Source organism: Pectinophora gossypiella, chromosome 13 (assembly GCF_024362695.1).
Source record: "Pectinophora gossypiella chromosome 13, ilPecGoss1.1, whole genome shotgun sequence".
Classification (NCBI taxonomy): Eukaryota; Metazoa; Arthropoda; class Insecta; order Lepidoptera; family Gelechiidae; genus Pectinophora; species Pectinophora gossypiella.
The window spans coordinates 13,686,193-13,709,068 of record NC_065416.1 but is presented as its reverse complement, the minus strand read 5'-3'; the positions used below and the strand labels follow the sequence as shown (position 1 = coordinate 13,709,068).

At 39.3% G+C, this 22,876-nt stretch overlaps 2 protein-coding genes across 5 annotated transcripts in view; one reads left to right on the top strand and one right to left on the bottom strand.

Moving 5' to 3' along the window:
* Positions 1-1,606: 1,606 nt before the first annotated feature.
* LOC126372157 (uncharacterized) overlaps positions 1,607-22,876 on the bottom strand; it is a 56,892-nt gene continuing 35,622 nt past the window's right edge. For 3 of the 4 annotated variants that reach the window (XM_050017789.1, XM_050017792.1, XM_050017790.1), the window contains exons 6-10: positions 8,239-8,401; positions 7,156-7,420; positions 6,436-6,626; positions 4,653-4,850; positions 1,607-4,000 (exon numbers count right to left, since the gene is read on the bottom strand). In XM_050017789.1, coding sequence (XP_049873746.1) covers positions 3,779-4,000; positions 4,653-4,850; positions 6,436-6,626; positions 7,156-7,420; positions 8,239-8,401 — 1,039 coding nt within the window. In that variant the 3' untranslated portion in view covers positions 1,607-3,778. The remainder of the gene's footprint in view (positions 4,001-4,652; positions 4,851-6,435; positions 6,627-7,155; positions 7,421-8,238; positions 8,402-22,876) is intronic. The other variant, XM_050017791.1, reaches the window with a different exon arrangement.
* LOC126372127 (uncharacterized) lies at positions 13,638-17,233 on the top strand. The gene is made up of 2 exons (XM_050017723.1): positions 13,638-16,552; positions 16,586-17,233. The coding sequence occupies exon 1, from the start codon at positions 14,108-14,110 to the stop codon at positions 16,091-16,093; it is 1,986 nt and encodes a 661-aa protein (XP_049873680.1). The 5' UTR covers positions 13,638-14,107; the 3' UTR covers positions 16,094-16,552; positions 16,586-17,233.

The window sequence follows — 22,876 nt, the reverse complement described above, 5'->3', positions numbered from 1 at the left end:
CGTAAATAACAGCAGACTCAAACGAAAGATCGTTTCAATAACGTTACAGTCGCCCGATCCAAAAAAAAAACCTGTTAGAATTATCAAAAAATCATATCAAAACTCGAACAATTTCATAATTATTAAAAACTTCGTTACAAATTGCTTAATCCAAAAGAAAAAACCATTAGAATTGATCAAACAAAAAAAAAAAAAATTATAATTATTATTTATATTATAACATGAACTCGAACGAATAATCGTTAAAATTACGTTACAATTGCTCGATTCCAAAGAAAAAACCGTTAGAATTCAAAATTAATACTGTCCAACACAATTGTAAGTTCAAAGTTCACCTTTGAAATATATAATTTTACACGTGTACAAAACCGTTATACTTCAAATATTTTTTGATTCCGTTAAAAAGGCACTTCAATTTTCAAATAGGTAATCAGAGATTCAAACTTACCTCTAATATCCTTTAAATTCACCTTGTAACCAAGTTACCAGACTAGCAATCGTATATAATAATATTTCGGTACACTTATCCAAGATTATTGAACCAAGTAGTATTGGTGGTAGTGAGCACGACCGCACACGACGGGAAACAAGACGCCAATGAAGAAATAAAGTTGGGGTTCTACTCAACTGAGTGCCCCCACTGCCTGGTGATGCTACGTAAGAAAGAGACAGAAAATAGGCATAGGAAGATAGAAAGAGACAGAAGGTTAAGACGGGAAACGTAGTGCCTATCTCAATTAAGCATAAGCTTCGAATAACGGTCAAGTCAAATTAATACGAAAATTACATCGTTTCTCATTGCTCGGGTACCTAAATAATTATTCAAAAATGTCACAAAAAATTACTTTGTGATCCCTAGTTTGGTTAGGACATTACGGGCAGGCTGATCACCTGATTGTCCGAAAGTAAAATGATCCGTGCGTTAAGCCGTTGGTACCGGTTACTACTTACTGATGTAAGTAGTTACATGAGTCATGTCAAGGGCCTTTGGCGACTCAATAGTAACGCTGGCACTAGGGTTGATGAGGTTGGTAATCCACCTCACAGCCCACACGAGAGAAGGAGTGTTTTGAAGAACAATGTCGTGACAGAGGGACAGATGACGTCACTGGCTATTATCCCTAGTTACAATTCTGCAGAAACTGTTCTGCCTCTTTGATCTCTATTACCCGCGGTCTACCCTCGTAGTCCACCCAGGTGAACCATGGGGATTTTTTCCCCGTGTACTATCCCCTTCGTCCACGTTCGTAAATAATTAAAATGACCAATTTAAATTAAATAGCCAAATGTTTCCAACAGTATTAAGTTATTAAAGAAAATTATGGGTCTTCTTATTGCCACGGCGACGCGACGTCACGTCAAAAATGATTTTACAGGGGGGTTAAAATGGCCACATCGAAGCAATTCATCTAAGTAAGCAATATTGCAATTTGACATTTGCGCATATAAAAGTAAGTGCGCAATGCACACAAATGTCAAATTGCAATATTGCTTTCTTAGATGAAATGCTTCGATGCTACCGAGCTCCTCAAGTGTGTATGGATACTATTAGGTAACTACTATTGGCTACTATACTATTAACAACTACGCAATAAATAAAACACCATTTACATATTTAAGTTTATTGGTTTACGTAGGTACAAAATTATAGCGGTAACGAGAAGTAATTGCCCGCAGCCGAGTAACTATATAATACACCAATATTTTGTTAGCACCATTTTTTTGTTGTTTTGTCTAGATTTTTTTCTAAAAACATACCATTACCTTACATCGCTATGAATGCATTGTGAATAAGTAATAACGAATTTTATGGTCTTTTTATATTTTTTTTCTGTATTAAGTATAGTTTATTCATCTATGTTAAAAGGTATAAGATTTGATAATAATAATAATAAAGTAGCGATCACACAACAGTCTATAACTAAATTATATGAATTTACAACAGAAAACATTCACTGATAACATCGCCCAGCCTCTTACGTCAGCCGAGCTGCGCCAGAGACGACGAACGAAACAATTTGGTCCAGCTTCAACAACTTTCGAGTGGTTACAAACTTGTTAATAAATTATTGAAATCTCCACGTCAGTACAGTCTTTGGTTAGGACAGAGAAGATTCAGATACTAAATAAACTTAAATTTAAAATAATATCACAAGCAATAACATTGAAACAGTTCTCACGAACTTCAGTCAAACCGCTCAATAGGTGATGAAGATTATTGATATTAAAGTTTACGATAGATGAGATTAAACATAATTTAAATGAATTACTAAATTCCAGAGTGCAGTAATTCTAAAACAATTATGCTTTGACATAAGCGTTGTTCTTTATAAATTAAGGCAAACTTAAATTAGGGTTGCTATCAGATGGACTTTATGTGTGCACTCGATAAAATCATTATACAGTTGATTGGACGTTGCCATAAACTTCTGATTTCGACTCTTGCACTCACATAGTGCGTCTGAATGCGTAAACTTATACAATAAGCAAAACATTAGAGCCTACTGTACCGAGATGGCAAAAGTTAGATAAAAAGTCGACAAAACATGCGATGCACGAAATACTATGCGAAGACCATCGTATAGTAATGTACATCGATAATTTTGTCTAAACTACTTATTTTACACGTACTCTTTTAATACTTTTAAGGCATATATCGCTCCTCTACTAAAACCACCTTAGGCTAAATTTTACTAAAACCTTACTTTAGTTTACACTTACATTCTCACTGTTCAAGTCCACAACAAGATGCCTTGAACTAGGACCACCTAATCAAATGATCAATATTTCAGACCTTCACATTGGTGTAATGTTCTAATAACGATACAGGCACAATAATGAGCTTATGGCAGCATCATGCCTATAAATATGCATAAGAGATACGATTATGAAACAACTAACGCAAACTATGAAGACCAAATTCCAAACACTCGAAATGCTTGTATACTTTGTAAACTAGTTATCTACAGAATACCTAGAATTACGGATACCCTTCACGCAATAGCTGCATACGAAGACAAGCTGCCCATGACATATTATTTCTATCAACCGTCCGACAACTAATCGCTCGACTATTCGTTAGATTCTACTTCGCAATCGAGCCGCTAAGCAACGGTCGTTCAGAACTTTCTCCACTCGCAGATTTTGCAGCACTGCAGGAGTCTTAATCAACTGTGTCTGTGGCTTGACGTGTAAGTTTACGTTCTGTACGATTTTGTGGCAGGAATCAAGGTATGACGGACCTAATACATTTACCGCATACATCTCTCTATCGCCATCGTGGTATAAAAATCCGCATTAAAGTAGGTAGGTTAACACTGCCGAAATTCATCCTCTAATATCCTACCACTTAAATTTTTAGGCTTAACCACATAGGCTTAAGACAAGAATAGGCTAGTGAAGTAGGGCCAATGAAATAGACCACATTTGACGTTTCCTTAACCTAATAGTTTTAAGGTTTAATTTTTCTTGCTGGCTTCCATTTATTATGAATCCGATGCTGTCTAATGTGATCTATGAAAAGGTCGTACTTTAGTAGAACAACGCAACTGCCTTGTTGCCAGCGTGAGGCACGTAGCTATGAGCTGATATAATCCTCATACCTTGTTTTCCTGCTCTAAATCCTTGGATCTTGACCTAAACCCCTCATTTGCCTTACTCTTTAGGCGAGGAACAGTAAAAGAACGCGAAAAGCTATCTCTACAACGATCAGACCTTACTCTCCTACCACTTTCAACCTTGGCTTATGACTTATTAAGACAAGAGCTAGATAGGCTTACTATTTAGATGAAGGGTAGTAGTACAGAACGGCACATCCAGGTAGCTGCCAGCGAGAGGCGTGTAGCTCTATGAGCTGCAGCAGCGTGCGGCGGATGGAGGGCGCAGCCGCCGTGTTGAGGAAGGCGTCGCGGACGGCAGTCAGGAGGCGCTCCAGGTCGCCTGGCAACTGTTGCTCCAGGTCCCGGCCGATGTAGGTCAGCACGAAGAACAGGTTCTCCGTCTGGAAAAGGAAAAAGGATCATCATTGATATCATAACATACAGGGTGACATAGTAACGAATACTGAGCCATGTTACGGCCTTTTGCGGCTCAATAGTAACCCTGACACAACCCACGCGACAGAAGAAAACCAACTGTCCTCATACGCTAAGGCTGCTTTTCCACCAGAGCTGTGCGAGTAAAATTAAAATGTGTCGTACGAAGATATGTAGCTGTGCTGTGGAAATGTGTAGGGGTTTCCACCGAGCTGTGCGAGGTAAATGTCTCGTACGATGTAGTGTAGCGGAACTATCAAAATGCGCAAATGTGCGATGCTTCGCACACATTTCTCGCTTGTTTTGTATGTAGAATAACCTCGCTTCGCTAAATCCTTTTCCACCAGAGCTGAGCTGAGCGAGGCTAGGAAAATGAAGTGATTCTATTGGTGGATTTTTTCTACCTCGCACAGCTCTGGTGGAAAAGCAACCTAAAAGGTCGTTAACTGACAAAAGTACATTTCGAGAAAGATCAAATAACTTGAAAAACTACTTTTGTAAAGTAATATGATTCCTTATTCTATGTGTAGGATTGGTTGAGTACTCGTACACGTATATAAATGGGCAAATGTCACTTAACGGACTTTCTCCTTAGAAGGGCAGAAGTGTGTCACTCACGTCGCTGGGTGACGGCACAGCCTGGCGGATGCAGTCCTCGCAGCACTTGCAGATGAGCGTCAGCAGCACCTGGCCCGGCTGCGCGGACGCCGCGCGCCGCTGTATGGCGCGGCGCCGCAGCTGGCAGTACATCTCCAGCAGGAACGACAGGAATGCCATCAGCCGCGGCCGCCCGCCGCCCACTACTGCGCCCAGAAGCTGGAATCGGTGAAACAACTTGGTTAATCTTCTATCGTATGGGTTGTGAGGTAGATGACCAGCAACCTCATTAACCCTGGTGTCAGGGTTACTATTGAGCCGCCAAAGGCCCCTGACATGGCTCACGTAACGACTATTTACTTACACCATTAAGTAGTAACCGGGACCAACGGCTTAACGTGCCTTCCGAAACACGGATCATCTTACTTCTGGACAAACGGGTGATCAGCCTGCAATGTCCTAATCAAACTAGGGATCACAAAGTGATTTGTCCCCACAGGGATTCGAACCCGGTACCTCCGGATCGTGGGCAGAACGCTCAACCATTGGACCACGGAGGCCGTACTTGGTTAATAACCTTCTACGAGTTTATCTATAATAGATCATTCCAGTTACGGCACATTATGTCCTTAATAGAGTCTATGGTTCTCGAACAGTTTTTGCTATGGCCCACTGAAAGAAACAGTCACCAGTCATCGGTTACCTTCATTTTAGTCTGACATGACACAGCAACTGTGCCGTATTACGTCTACCTACGTAGATAGGATATTCCCTGCGTCTATTGGTTGAAACCCTCGATCGGACATAATTGGCGCCGCGCGCGACACGTTTGCCGTGCTGATCCTGTATTTTTAGCGCGAATCATTTGGATTGAACTGTAGACTACATTTTGTGCGGCAGTAGATGAAGTCTTCACTGCCCACGGGTCATTAACCTTAATAGTATGAAAAAGTGTGTCAGGACCGAAGCAAATGGAATTCCATAGTCTCTGCTTAATTCGGTGGGAAATATATACATAAAACTTTCTTGGACGTGTTAACTTATCAATCAATCAATCAATCAATAATACTTTATTGCACAACGACATATACAAAGGACATAAACATACGAATAAAAACATAAGTACAATAGGCGGCCTTATTGCTAAATAGCAATTTCTGCCAGGCAACCTTAGGGTGAAAGAAGTTAATGCATTGGAGCACGGGCTGGTGCAATAAACATATAATGACACGAACAATAATAAAAAGAAAAATAAAATAAGAAAATAGTAATAATAAATAATATATATATAATAATATATATATATATACACACATACATACATACACACATACATACATACACACATACATACATACACACATATACATACATACAAATAGCCTATACAATATAATAATACATATAAGGAGAATAAGAAAAAAACACTTCCAAGTTATGCCTGCAGGAAGAGCGCCTTCACTCTTGCCCTGAAAGAGTCCAGAGAAGGAGCCCTCCTGACAGTCTCAGGTAGAGAGTTCCACAACCGGACAGCCCGCAAAGTGAAAGAGCAAGAATAAAAGTCAGTGGAATGGACAGGGATATTAAGGGATAAGGTGTGGGACGATCGCAAAGTTCGATCAAGGACAGAGGATTTAAAAGAGAAACGATCTTATGTGGTTACCACTACAATATCTTCTCCTGGATCTCCCCCCGAATGAGAGCCTTCAGCGCTTCCCATTTGTCCCGCCAAGTAGTTAATGCGCCACGTCCCAAACAACCTGGTCTTCCCATTGTTACAATACAGTTCGCATCGGCTACCCACCTTCTCTCGGTCGTGGTACCACTGCTGGCACGTGTTGAGCAGCGACTCGAGGAAGGTCTCGGTCTGCTCGCGCTCCACGACGGCGATGCAGCGCCGCGCCGCCGGCAGCGCGTACCGCGGGGACTCCACCGCGCGCGACACCAGGTGGCCCACCGCATCCATCAGCGTGCGGGCGCTTACTGAGTTTGGATCTGGAAGGAAAGGTGACTAGCGTGTACTAGCTGTAACTGGTTCAAAGATGTATTTTAAATTCCATGCTAAGTACATGGAATTTAAAAATAGAAGCCAGTATAAGACGATAATTTTTTTTTATTTTATTTTAATTAAGTGCTAACTAATAATGACTACGACTTTTAACCGCTTTATTGAGGACGTCACAAAATATTTCTAAACAACTTCCATAGATAATTTGTTTGTTGATGCCGAATTCGCCAATATCTAAGTTACTTTATTAGCCCAAACACATCTATCAACCTGCAGTGCTAAGTACCTGGAGGGTTAAAAAGACACCATCGAGGTAATTCATCTAAAAAAGCAATATTGCCATTTGACATTTGTATGCATTGCGCACTTACTTTTATATGCGCAAATGTCAAATTGCAATATTGTTTCTTAGATTAATTGCTTCGATGTGGCCTTTTTAGCCCCCTGGTTTCCCATCAACTGAGGGACGAACCTATTGCCCATAAGAGCTAGCTAACTCACTACGTAATATCTTACCTTCAAGCGCCTTATCGATGCACTCCTGTATCTCTTGGGGGAAGCTGCCGAGGTCGCCTGCATCAGCCGCGAGTCCGAGCGCCGCCATGCCGCTAGCCAGGGTGTCTGCCGACGTCAGCGATTTGGATCGCTTCAACCCTGGCGTGAACGATTGCGGTCGGATGCTCTTCCCGTTGCCATTGGTCAGGGAAGATGGCGGCGACTTCTTCTTCTCAGGGATGATCGCTTGCTGTGGCTGTAGTTTGAAGTGCACCCTGGGACCCGACTGGAAATTAATTGAGGTATGTGTTATTATTTTCGTTATATTACAAAGATGGCTTATGAAATAGTGTTTTGCTATGCGACTTCATCAAGTGCTCTAAGGCTGCTTTTCCACCAGAGCTTGCGAGTAAAATGTGTCGTACGAGGATGTAGTTGTGCTGTGGAAATGTGTAGGGGTTTTCACCAGAGCTGTGCGAAGTAAATGTCTCGTACGATGAAGTATAGGAGCTGTCGAAATGCGCAAATGTGCGATCCTACGCACACATTTCTCGCTTGTTTAGTATGAATGACCTCGCTTCGCTAAACCCTTTTCCACCAGAGCTGAGCTGAGCAAGGCTAGGAAAATGAAGTGATTCTATTGGTGGATTTTTTCCTCGCACACCGCTTAGCTAACTCGCACAGCTCTGGTGGAAAAGTAGCCTAAGAAAGCCAGGAATCTTCTAGAGATGATTCGTTCAGTAGTACAGTCATGAGCACCCACTTTAGGACTCTGTCGCACTAATATAATATGTCATTTAGTAAGACTTACAGTGCAATTTGTCGAAAAAAAACATGTGACATGGTACCAAAATGTATGCATATTGATACTCGTGACCGTACCTATATAGCAAAAATACAGCATAAAATATATTATTGCAAATAATTAAATTTCTTAGGCATAATAATAAATACAATAAAAAGCAAATGAAATGGTTAATAAACCTTACGAGGTGCTGTTGCTATCGTGCTGCAAGTTAAGCAGCAAAAAGTTGCCAGTTATGATGGGGCGGTATACTGTTTATTACACTAATTATTAACTATAATAATAAGATGGATAATTACTTTAGGACTCACCGCTTGCGGCACGTTCCCGCTGGAGGTGCTGTTAAGCAGCATGGAGTTGGCCGGCATCACGGGGCGGTAGTGCGGCGGCACCTGCGCGTGCAGCACGGCCGACCGCGAGTGCTGGAGCCCTACGCTCGCGTAGCCCAGGCCTAGTGCTGGCCTGCAAGTTGGACAACATAACAAATAATTATAGATCAGTGGAGTTGATGAAGTCGGAGCCCCTGTCCCTAACTACTACTTACTACTATTTAGGTTAGGTTTCCTAACTAACTAACTTCTAATTTGCCAGGGACAGTAAGCTAAGGCAAAATCATCAAAATCGAAACTGTCCCTGGCAAGTTAGAAGTGAAACCCTTCATTGATTATACTATATCGTTACCTTACAGTGAAAACTACTTGTGCGCCTTTTTGAATCTAAGGCATCACCTTTCGTCACTTTACGCAAAAATGTATCTAAGTTACATACTTACTACTTAGTTATCATATTCAAGGAAATTACGGTTTATACTATTCAAGACTTACGCGCGTACTTAGTAACAGAAACATTCGCCTTGGCGTTATAGTAAACAATATAAATGTTCAACCTATTTGTAAAAGACGTTGCTAATCTCCATAAAGATGATAAGCAGTATATTCATTTAGTTTCTTATTTGTTGCCACAAGATCTTCGTACGAAAGTTAAATAATAAATTGATAAGAAGCTCTAGATTTTAGATTTTCATTACGCCGCTCTCATGGCACCGAATTAAAAAACAAAACCAGATAAGGATTTTGTTTAAATTAATATTCTCAAGATGTTATCTTGTTCAGGCAGGTGTAATAATAACGAACCTAGAAGTAACTAACTCATTTCTTGGTAAGTGTGTCATGCCTTTTTATTTTTTACACATTAATTTTACGTAGCATGTGAAGGTTACAAAAAAAAGTTGATTTTCCAAATCAACATAACAACATGTGAATAAGTCTTCCCATTAAGTACCAAAAAGACTTGTGTCGGGAATGACCCTCTTGCTTCCATCCTTATATTTATATAAATATATCGTCACTGGAAAGGCAAAATTACGTAATCGCCAAAAGGCCATTTCGAGAAAAAGCCGTTTAAAGTTTCATTTTTTCGTTTTTTTATCATAACTTTTTACCCAATTATCCAATTTAGATGATGTCAAAGTAAGGTTACATTGTTTTTTAATTTTCTATGTCCAGCAATACATATTATAACTGTTGGATTGCTATTTTAGGATATAGTGGCGCTTACGTAAAAATGACTTCAGTTTACAGTAAAGCAAATTTACTTAACCGCCATCTGGTTAAAATATTATTTGGAAGCAAAATTACTTACAGCTCTTACGACAATGCATACGAGAACGATAATATTTCTTTAAATATAATAATACTGTAATGTTAGCGGAGTAAAAGTTACTGTAACGACTTTTACACATCTGCTCTCATTATGTAAAAATTGCCTACAAAGTGATCGATTGATTATGTCAGTTCACCAAAAATTCTTTAAAGTAAGTTTTTGTAATATCTTACATGGGTAAAAAGACGTAAGAGACAAATAATTATTCTTAATACCTCTTTAAACTACTTATTACTTCAATTGATTTATAAAAATGGCTATTAAAATACTGAAGTGCCAGAAATAAAGTTTCATAAAATATAAATAATAGCGTACAACCCGTTATCTGTTTGTAAAAGTTTCTTTTTAACACTTTCAAAGACAGAACGTATACGGACGTTCCGATTCCAAGGTGCCATACTACCTATTATGAACCACCAATGACCCATGGTCTCTGTCCGTGAAAGGGTTAAACGGTTTTATTTAGCTAAACCCGTACGGTATATTTGTATCAAAATTAGATATTGCAATTTAAGTACCTTCCTGTTGTCAGGTTGATCTGAAATTTGGTACGCACCTTTAATTCCGATGTCAATACAATATAATAAAATCAATAACATTATAAATCTAAGATGGCAGCCGGTACATAATGGGGGATTACATATTTTTCCACAACCCCCTCAATATGGGTATCAAAGATAGGACTACACTAGTAGAATACTGTCATTATGTCAAAATTTCAAATCCAAGATGGACGATATTACAAAATGCCTGAAAGAAGGATGTTGCCCTTAATTTTGTCATTGTCATCCACCGTCCATATTATGCAGGGCAGCACAGTGGATCGCTGGGTGGGGTCGCTCCGCGAAGCCTGTGAAATCCCCAGGAGGCTTCTGAGCTTCTGGAAGGAGATAGGTTGGCTTACGTAGTCAACAATTACACGCATAATGGGCCACCTTAGAGTCTAAATGCGGAAAACAGAGCCCACTAACATAACATAACATATGCAGGGCAGCACAGTCGACCATGCAGTAGTATATTTGGGCTCAAAATTGTTTGAATTAGGACAAGCATACGTGGCTCTAAGTCGAGTCAAGTCTCTGGAAGGGTCAAGTCTTTTTAATTCCTCAATAATTCCCCTTATTGTTTTTAAGAGTATTTACCACGAAGTTTAATACACTTTTCCATTCGCTCGAACCAGGTATTATTTAACATTTATTCCACTCCAAAGTAGAAGTGTTCAAAATGGCTGACTTGAAAGCGTTGGCCGCTTCTTCACCGCACTGGAACCTTTGACCGCGAAGAGTTTCTTTTTTAATTTTAGGAAATGTAAAGAAATCATTGGAGCTTAGGTCAGGACTGTATGGAGGATGGTCAAGAATTTCTACGTTTTCCTGCTTCAAATAATCGTTTGACGAGCGGTGTGTGAGCTTGCGTTGTCATGGTGCAGCATCCTGCACTCCTGCGCATCATCATGCGTCGCTTTGGGTTACATTTTCGAAGTTCGGCGATGACTTGTGGTAAACAAATTGTGGTATACCAATCTGCATTAACCGTCCTACGATCTTCAAGTGCAATTGTCGCAACATGACCGATTTTCTCCACGAAGGTAGCCACCATCTTCTTTGAAGTGCTTCGAGAGCGAACAACTTTAGTCGGCTTTGACTCGTTTTGGAAGACCCAAACTGTGGATTGTTGTTTGGAATCAGGATAATAGCATAAATCCAAGATTCGTCACCACTGATGATGTCGTACACGTGATTTGACTCTCCTCGGTTGAACCTCTGAAGAGTTTTCTTACACCATCTGACGCGGGCTACCTTATGATCGTCAGAAAATGCGGGATGCAACGGCAAACTAGTTTTCTCACACCAAGTGCCTCATTCAATATCGTTTAAATGGTTGTCCCTGAAATGCCTAATAACGCCTCTATTCTCGGTATGTCACATGACGATTTTTGAGGATTAGTTGTCTCACAGCAACGATATTATCTTCAGTGAAGGCGGATATCCACGCTCGAATTCTAAATACCAGCGTTCGATGGCTCGCAGACATGGCACTTCATCGTGGAATAGAGATTTTAACTGTTTGAAACACTGAAGTCGCAGTAGGCCTCTTCGAAAGTTATAGAAAATTTTTCTTTGTAAGATTCATTTTCGGACATGATCTGACAGATTCAAACCAACGCTGTGACTAAACAATTGCATTAATCCTAATGCTTTCAATTGTTTTGATATTCGAAATTCCAACAAATTTTAATTTAGAGTTCTCAATTCAAAATTGGCGCTAAATATGCAAACGACAGAACTTAAAAAGTATAACAAAGTCGCTTTTTCTGTCCCTATATCCCTATGTACGCTTAAATCTTTAAAATTGCGCAACGGATTTTGATGCAATTTTCTTTAGTAGATAGAGTGATTCAAGAGGAAAGTTTATAGGTATGTATAATAACATCCAATAAATAGTGTAGAAATACTGTTATTTTTGAGGATTTTAATTTGATGTCGTAAATAATTTCATTTTTCCTCAGCATTGCATCCGAGCGAAGCCGGGTCGCTAATAAATTATAAAATCAATTCTAAAATAGTTTTACTTTTAGATCTATTGTTAAAAAATAACTTCCTGGGACACTTACTGCTAGCCCACAAACTTGCTTAATAACAGCATAAAAATGCGAAGGCAAATTTACGTACACGCCTTACTTATTCTAAATACTGTAAGTCAAAATTACTTATTCGCCATTCACTGCATAAACATGCTAGGACATTTTTTTCTTATACGCCTTACTTATTTTAAAAGCTGTAAATAAAAATGACTTATACATAGTCTATTTTTTATTTTCAGTAGTCCAAAATTACTAATAAAATGATACTTTTCAAACTATAGAATGCCAAATTTACTTAAAGTTAATATGTAGTTATTATATAGGACCACAATATTACTTATACACCAGTCACGAAAAAAACACCAAAATCTTGTCGTTTAAGAAACTGGAATTGAAAAAAGTCAACTATTTTCAAATTTACGTAAGCGCCAAAAAAGTGCTCGTATCGCAATGCTACCCAGACAGATCGACGCAGAATGAAACGCTGATTCCGAATATATAAAAAACCCAAAATACCTATTTTGGCGCTTACGTAATTTTGCCTTTCCAGTGACGATATGAATGATTTAAAATTTTACACTAATGAACTTAACCAGATATATTAGACGTAGTTTAATGTAAAAAAAGAAACAATTAAATTATAACAATGGGGTAAATTAGTTACCTACTTAAGGTATTACTAATGTAAACTTAACCCTAGCTTTATATAAACGCAGCAGTACTCAACCTATACTAATATTTAGGCTACAATTGATAAACTTACGTAAAGTAGGTAATGAAAATATGCATTACTATATAACATAACGTAACATAAACAGCCTAGAGAGGCCTCCCCTCAATCAACTGCGGAGGGGGTATGGAGCAGACTCCACCACGATGCTCCATTGCGGGTTGGTTTTTACGGCTAACAGCCAGCCGGGACCACCGGCTTAACGTGCTCTCCGAAGCACGAAATCATGTTACTATTTCAGACACTCAGGTGATTCAAGCCTGCAAAGTCCTTAACAAACAAAGAATAGTCTCACAAAATGATTTCGACGACCATCGGGAATCAAACCCGAACCTACAGACCGTGAATCTAACGCTCTAACCACTAGACCAGCATGGCTGTTTTATATATAGCTGGATTATATATTAGAAAACTGGTGAAAACACATGTTTTATTACGTCGTTAGACCTACGATTATCTAAACATTTTATGTTTTTTTTCGTCATCAATTTCACAACGCACACGAGAGAAAAGAAGTCCTTGAAAATTTATTTTTATACCCAAAAAATCGGTAAAAAGAAAATACATACATACATACATAAACTCACGCCCGTAATCCCAAATGGGGTGGGCAGAGCCACAAGTAATCAAAGACAACTTGTAGCCACTGCCAATAATATTTAAGAGCATTATAACAACATTATAATTAAAAAAATACTTGAGGACCTACATATTTTTGTAGGCGTGTGGCTGAGTGAGTGACAGGTGAGTTGAGATGATTGTGTGAGAAGTAGACGAGTAACATGAGTAGTACAGAAGGTATAGAGTATAGAAGGGATGCATAGAGAAATGATAGATTGAGTGAAGGAGTGTGAATGAGTGAGAGTGATAGAAGGAGTGAGAAGGGAAGGAGAGGGGAGATAGCGGATGGCGGACGAAAACGATGGTGGTGTAATTACGCGGAGGTTAAAAATAAAAAATAGTGTTTGAACCGTACTTGACTGTTTAATTGAGCAAACCCAAAATCCCACATTTTGGGGGCTCGTCCGGGATGGGTGCTCATTAATTGGACAGGATACGGTGGGACAACGACGTTCGCAGACGGCGAAAATTTTCACGACGGACACGAGGCGCAGACGGCACCGAGTGGCTAGTTAGACGACGACGAAGACGCGAAATTATCGATCAGACGGCTCGATTAATTTCGATTATCATGACGACGGAAAATATGAAGGGCGGAAGACGTGGACAACCAGATCCAGAATCGGTACCGGTTGTACCAAATTACTCGATGATGTACGACGGCATCATACCTAAATTCTCGGGAAATGACAAGATGTATACTGTGTCACGATGGGTGGAAGAAATTGAAGATAATGGCGAGATCTTCAACTGGACGCCTATACAAAAGCTTATTATAGCGAGGCGATCATTGTGTTCGACGGCGGAGCTATGGCTGAAGTCGGAGCGTGTTTTCAAGACGTTTGAGGATTTGAAAACCGCGATTATGAAGGAATTTTCTGATACAATTAACCAAAAAGAATTACACGAAATCCTAAGTACGAAGAAGAAGACGAATAACGAAACATGCTACGAGTATATGTTAGCTATGAAGGAGCTCGGCAGAAGAGGAAAATTACCCGATTACATTACTATACAGTATATTGTAGACGGTATACAAGACTATGAAAACAATAAGATTATGTTGTATGGCGTATCGACGTTTGGAGACCTGAAAGAGAAGCTTAAAATCTATGAACATGTGTGTAAAAGTGTGAAGCAACGACATAATGCGACGAGAGAACAGGATAATAATACAGCAAGACGAAGACAGGAAGATAGACGTGTGAAGTGTTATAATTGCGGCGAAGAAAATCACGTTTCATCACAGTGCCCACATCGTGGAAAAGGATTAAGATGTTTCCAGTGCGGATTGTTCGGCCATATTGCATTGCATTGCCCGAAAAATCCAATGGTGATAGCAGCGACAGCGACATCTGGCGGTTCGGCGAAACCCCTGTCGCAATGCGACATGTCGGCAAAGCAAGTGAGTGAACGAAGACCGGTCCAGTCGGCGAAACAATGGTGCATTAAAGTGTCAGAAAATGGTAGGAATTTAGATACGAATACTGGCAACACTGAGATGAACGAGAATGACGTGAAGAATGGAGTTGAGTTTGACAGATCACATACCGGTGCATATTCGCAAGTTATGATGATAAACGAAGAAGTTAATGGAAGAAATCGGCCGTTAAAATCTGTACAGGTTAATGGAAAAACGGTCTGCGCGCTTATTGATACGGGAAGTGAAGCGAACTTAATGTCTGCGACGTGTTATGAGAAGTTAAACATCGATAAACCAGAGAAGTGTGACGTGATATTATCGGGATTCGGCGCAAGCGACGTGCGATCGTGTGATTGTTTTGTTACTGTTGTGACAATAGACGGTAAATATTTTACGGACGTAAAGTTTAATATTGTGCCAATTCATGTAATGCCGTACGATATGATTATTGGTCAACAATTACTGCAGAAAACTGTCATGTTACTGGATCACAACAAAGTCACCTTTTTGCCTTCTTTTGACGATTCGTGGTCAACAAAAATCAAACATTTTCCTGCTGAGGTTGACTTTTTAGGTTGTGAAGTGAAGAGCAATTCCATACAATACAAAGTTGAGTCCTTGGACACTTCCTATACCCCGACGAAGACGAGAGTATCTCCTACAGAAATGCCTGTTCCCCGGCGACTTAGACGTTTGACAGTCATGGAGCAAGAAGAGGTTGAGTTAGAAAGACTGGAGTGGCTTGGAGAAGAAGGTGTTAAAGTCAGTACCTCCAATGATGCTAACCCGTTAGTGCTACTCAGGAGGAAAAGCAGCACCAATTTATGGTTATTAAGAGAAGAAAACCAAAATTACATGTACAATAGAGAAAAATTGAAACGAAAAGTCAAGAAGTTGAAAAGAAAAGAAGAAAATAAGAAGAATTATGATAGGATTAGAAAGGAAAGTACACAGGAAAGAGAGAGAGCAGCTAAAAGGACTCAGTTTAGGAGCAGTATGAAATTAATGCCAAAATTATTAGAACCCTGTAAGTCTATTAAAGTCAGATGGAGAGATTGTTGTGACGTTGAGAAGATGAAGAAGTCCGATGCTAGTGCAGACTTCATGCAGGTGTACCCTTATGGCATTGGCTAGAGAGGCTTGAAGAGGTTTATTTTTACTATTTCATTATTTCACATCACTTTTAATTAGTATTTTCTTTAAAATTATACTGAGGTTCAGACCCAGGAACCATGCTTTGTTTTTGCTTGAGTTGTTATGTAAAAGTTAGGGTGTAAATTTTTACATGTCATAAGTAAGATAATGAATATTAAGACTGTTTATTGAAATAATTAAGACTGTTGGTTAAGAAATTCATTTATTGTGTTTACAGTTTCCCTGATAAGACTTACTTGTACTGAATTTTATAGTTAGTTTGTTATTACAACATATGAGAACTTTATCTAGTTTTGTTTGATATTTAGATGTTTAGATTGTTGTCGAAGTACACAAGCTGTATTGTTTAAATAAAATTGAAGGAAATAGTTTTGTTTTAGATGTTCTTTTATAAAAAATATATTTGAAGGTGTTTCAGTTTAAACATAAGTTGTGTAGGTATGTCTTTCAGTTTAAACATAAGTTGTGTAGGTATGTCTTGTTTCTTAGACGAGTTTTAGTGTGGAATGTAACTTTTTTGCATTAAAATATTTTGAGAATATCTAGGGTGGATAAGACTTAGTATTGTGTAACAGTGTTTAATACCTATTGACTTGCTTATAGAGTTTTTGTATTTTTTTTAAGATTTATAATTGTAACAAGAATTTTAGGAGGTGTGATAGTGTATGAATGAGTTGTTATACGAGAATGTTTTGTTTATGTAATAGAGTCATTGTCATAGAGTCAATGTAGTAGAGTCATTGTAATAGAGTCATTGTAATAGAGTCATTGTAATAGAGTCATTGTAATAGAGTCATTGATGTTTTGGTGTAGAGCCATTTGTAAAGCTTGAGGGCAAGCTTTATGTCAGGACAGCCGAGTGTAGGCGTGTGGCTGAGTGAGTGACAGGTGAGTTGAGATGATTGTGTGAGAAGTAGACGAGTAACATGAGTAGTACAGAAGGTATAGAGTATAGAAGGGATGCATAGAGAAATGATAGATTGAGTGAAGGAGTGTGAATGAGTGAGAGTGATAGAAGGAGTGAGAAGGGAAGGAGAGGGGAGATAGCGGATGGCGGACGAAAACGATGGTGGTGTAATTACGCGGAGGTTAAAAATAAAAAATAGTGTTTGAACCGTACTTGACTGTTTAATTGAGCAAACCCAAAATCCCACATTTTTGTACCATCAAATAATACATTATTTTTCCTCATTTCCATCTCTGAATTCAAACTACAATGTACCTCTATACTTACTAATAACAAATCGGACACAATGACTTCCGTCCATAGTCAGTCATAATCACACATTCATGAATAGTAATCAGTATCGCCCATTATTATTGCAGCCATGCAAACCACATACATACCCCGTTATAGCTAGCTGCAATGTTTGCCGACCTGTGCCAAATCGGTCTGCAGTCGACAGGTAATGGTTTTTAAATTCTCTGAAACTTTGGAGTCAGTGAACTTGTCTTAGGTAGAGGGTAAATTAATCTGCCCTTTTACTCAGATTAGACATCAAGTGTAAAGTTCCTTAACCCTAAATGTTATTATGAAGTCTACCTCACTTCAGCAGTTGCTGACTAAAGTCAACTGCGTACCATCCTTATGATGATCAAGATCAAGTCTTCTTCTCTCGTATCTGGAGGTTTTGGACTTTGCTCACTCAAATAGGGTCAAAATCAGTTACTTTTACTAAACGTCAAAACACGAAATTAATATGGAATTAGTATGAAAAAGCACACTGTGACGTCATAGAAAAACGTGATAAAATATCGGACTTGGTACTATTAAATAGGTACTTACGATTATTTTATTAAAATTCGTCTTTATTTAGTATTCAGAATTTCATAATTTATCTTCCACCTAAGTAGTACACGACCCAATTATGTAAGTATGTATTTTAGACGGCCGTAGGTACCAACACTCACCACCTATCACGTTGGTCTAAGAGAAAGCTCGGTGAGGTGTGGGTACTTAGTTCATCTTGAGAAGGATGTACCTCTGACTACCCCAGACATAGTCGTGAGCATATGTAGTGTGTTGTGTATGTCGACCGACGTGTGTTGTTAGTCGCAGGAGCAAGAAACTCATATAAACCAATGTCGCAACGCAGGCGCATCGTCCCAACAGTATCGAGGGCACGACAAGTGCCATGTCCTGTTTGAGTTGAACATGCAAACTAAGTGATGAGTCAATATTGCCACTAAGTTGCATTATCCACTCATGCCATTACAGTACAGTGCCAATATGCCAGCTACAGTACTCCATTGTGTAGGTAACGAGTATCCTTCAGGATTCAAAGGAGAATAAAAAGCTGAGCGGACAAAATTATAAACACCTGGAGAAAATGTCTTAAAACATTGTAGGTACAATGTTTAGAAGTTTTGTTTTGTTTAGGTGTTTAGAATATAAGGATATAAAATGAATATATGTATATAATGTCAAATATGTATAATGAAATAAAATGAAATACAAATAGTGATTTATTATGAAATACAATCCAATAAATGAATTATGTATATTATATACATACATTATGCACTATCTACACCGATAAACGTCGTACGGGTATTTGGTTAAAGGCCTCGATATAACACGCGCCGCGCGCGACACGGAACCCGTGGCGAGGAGGCAGAACCCAGAAATCATTTCAATCCACCAAGACTCCAATAAGGAAACTCTAAACGAATGCAATGGGTTGCTGCCAAACCAAACGCGCCGATTTATAGATGGTTTCGACACAAAGATATACACTCGCAGGTAAAAATAACATCAAGTGGCTTGATTTGAGTACTATACTGAAAGTCCGCTTGATTATTGAGGATTAAAGTGTTAGATACCTACTGACCTAATTAAATCAAATACACAGGATGACTCATGCTTTTGAGAAGATACTATTTTCAAAGAGGATGTTGATGGAATGCAGGACGGAAGGGGCAAGTCACAGGGAGTGTAACCTGGAACCTGACAGAGGTTAGCAGTAACTGTCAGTACTATTCAGAGGTGAAGAACAGGAGTCCTAGAACGGTTTTGAAATAACTTACTCTAGGCGTCATCCCACTCACGTCAGACAGAATACTGCGGGGCGGAAGGCAAGAAGGAAACCACTGCTCTATTTTTCCCTAAAGAAGTATCATGGAGAATATTACACCGACAACAGCCTGGCTCTTAAAATACTGATGATCTATCTGGCAGGTAGTTTGGGAAAAGTAATAATAAAGATCCGGTAGATTGCATTGATGGGCATCATATCAGTAATTTAAGAGCCATGCACTTGTCGGTATAGCATTCTCCATTCTTGTCTATCAAAGGCCAATTCTTTCACTTTCTTATAATACACGATGTTCACCTTCCCTTTAATCTGTTCCATGTGAGTTCTTGGACTTCCCCTTCCTCTCTTACCTTGTAGCTTCCCTTCTATGATGTTTTTAATAAATTCGTCGTGTCTTATTAAGTGTCCAATCATCTTGCCTCTTTTTTCTTACTTTTACTAGCACTTCCTCATTAATAACTCGTTCAGTCCAACTTATTCTTTCCATCCTCCTCCAACATAACATTTCGAAGGCCTCGAGTCTCTCTAGGTCTTTCTGTGTCAGTCTTCAAGACTACACGATGTGATCGACAAACCCGTCGCGTCTTTGTTCACGCCTTTATGCTAGATGCTTATTTTTTTAGCACATTCCAGCTGAACACCTGACCTTTAGACTCCAATTACAGTCTAGCACAAGTGCACAATTTACGGACTTGAGATTCCAGTCTCCGGTCATATTACTGTCATTCGTATCCAGAGTGACAGTAGCGTAGCTAGTGACATAGAATAAGGAATAATACTAGGTATAGAACGGCAACTCTGCGCTCCCCACCAGCGGCTGAGCTAGGTTTACCTCATCCCCCTCGGTCTTACTTTAGTCTTCAATCGTAAGATGTGCGTGTACGATAACGTCAATGTGTAGTCTGCGTAAAACGAGATGTTTTGTGTGAGTGTCCGGGGTGTACTAGTGACAAAAAATTGGGACCCCATAAACCCCGAGGAAGTTGATAGATAAGTATGTACTGTTTTCTGAAATCAGCAAAAATTTTAAATGCTGGGAGCCCTCAAACTTATCAAATCAAATCAAATATCCTTTATTGCACATAAACAAAACATACAGACAATTTAGCAACGGTACAAATGGACACTATGATAGGTACTTATGGACATAGATAAAGATTTTTATTGTGTATAAATTTAGGTACAGTTATAAATAATAGTTGCAGTTATAGTTGCGAATTACATCTCACTAAATTTTGCCTTTGCAGGCATATACACATTTCACACAGGAAAACAAAAAACTATTAAAGAATATATACAACTCCGACTCCGGGTATAACTACATCCCTCCCTGGCTAACTACGTCACTGGACAGACCGTACAAAATGTGACTCAGGCGCAATGTAACTTGCCGGGAACTAACTAGTTAAATATATTAAACCGACTATTTGTGTCACGTTTAGTTTGTAAGTTTTACAAAATTAAATGTGCGGTGTTTGCTCAAGTGGAACACGTAAGGCTACTGATTGTTCAAGCTAGTAACAATAAGTATTATGTTACCATTGTTTAATTTCTGAAGATATTTGAGAGATATAGTCGCTGAAGAAGAAGAGACCCGTGTGATTGACAAACGTAATTGTGGTCATCACTTTAAAAAATACATGGTAGGTACCTACTTAAACATAGCGACGAGTGGGTGTATATACCTACTATACACACACTGCCTAATCCTTTGAAAACACAGGCGTGATGCTGTTATGTTATGGTGTGGTAGGAAAACAACACCAATTACTTAGAAACAAGCGCCAAAGTTAAAAAGAAAATAACTTGCAATACTTTGCTTGCTTGCTCGTGCAGCCTGTGGGCGAACTTCACTCAGAAAGCATGCAACGGTATCCGCGTCCAGTTCAACAACGCTTTTAGGGTGTTATTGCGGCTGCCTCGCTTCTGTAGCGCCTCGGGCATGTTCGCTGAAGCTCGCGTCGACTGCTTTTATACGACTATGAGGAAGCGATGCACGTCTCTGGTGCGCAGGGTGCGGGGCAGCGGCAACCCCGCCCTCTCGATGATAGGTGCGCGACTCGACTGCCCGTATCTGCGTAGATGCTGTGACTTGCATGTCATAGCATCTAATATTAGATAAAGCTACTAACATCTAGAATAAGTTTACTAACACATATGTGACATGTTTCGTGAATTAAATAAATTAATAATAATAATAATAACTTACTGAAATTGTATTGTAGGTAGCTGTGGCGTCCCCTAATATTTTTTTCCTTCTTTCTTTCTTTCTTTAACTAGTCTGAATACAGAATGATAGCGGTGCGTGTCGTACTTTCTAAGTTTCGCGGTTAAGCGTACCTAAGACTTATTTCTAAACGCTTAGCGCTTCTATCGTGTGGGTTGTGAGGTAGATGACCAACCTCATCAACCCTGGTGTCAGGGTTATTATTGAGCCGCCAAAGGCCCCTGACGTGGCTCAAGTAACGACTATGTACTTACATCAGTAAGTAACAACCGGAACCAACGGCTTAACGTGCCTTCTGACGCATGATCATCTTACTTTTGGACAATCAGGTGACCAGCCTGCAATTTCCTAACCAAACTAGGGAATCACAAGGTATAGAATAGAATAGAAAGTGGCGATAGCCATCTACTTATAGACTAGCATTAATATTAACGCCTCGCTCACACTAGGTCACTTATATCGACAAAAGTTCCAACATTTGTTCTGTGTGCACAACGCTTTAGCTCCATGGACGATTCCAATTAATCTGGCTACCTACTAACTCTGATTCTATGATGGTTTCGACATTTTGCGAAAGGGACCTTATGCGGCGAAAGGTTGAGGACAACCTATCAGGTTGGACTCAAGAAGCAGAACGACAAGTTGTTTGCATAAATTTACGATGCTACGTTTTGTTCAAATCTAAACAAATAATTCATAACACGATGAAGTCATAATCCTTTTTAACGTACACAATATGGACGCTACTATTACGGCCTTGGGACCGCTTAATGACTGCGACGACAATACACATGCACCATACTATAGCTACTATCCATACTAATAATATAAATGCGAAAGTAACTTGTCTGTCTATTACCTTTTCACGCTAAAACTTTGTTTTAAGTTTACGCGGTTATTATAATTAAAGCACAAAGTAACGGGTTCTTACCGCGTGGAGATATCAGACTCCCGATATTTCGACACTGTTGCAAATATCGGGAGTCTCATATCTCCATTTAAACGCGGTAAGAACCCGTTACTATGTGCTTTAATCACGCTAAAACTGCTATCCGATCTGAACCGATTTACATGAAATCTGGTCTCGAGAGAGTTGGAGACCCAGGTAAGAACATAGGATAGTTTTTATCTTGGAAATCACCCCCTAAAGGGAAGAAAAGGGGGGTGACAAACGTGCGCTTATCGAAGTCCACGCAGACAGAGTCGCGGGCTGAAAGCAAGTACTCTATATGAATGACGCACTCGCACCAAAATGAGAATGAATGGGTATCTGTATGATTTCGTCCGATTGACTCGTTAGCATCATCAAGGGCGTCTATTTCGGAGGGTCCACGCAACACTTCAAGGAAGTTATTGTATGTTTTGGCTGGCCGAATGATTTTTGCAATAGCTTGGCTACCAATGTTTACATCAGCTGATTTGTAAGTTAGTCTACCTTCACGGATAGATAGTATTTTAGTCTGAATATATCCAGCAGACGGTGATGTCTTATTTTGTGTC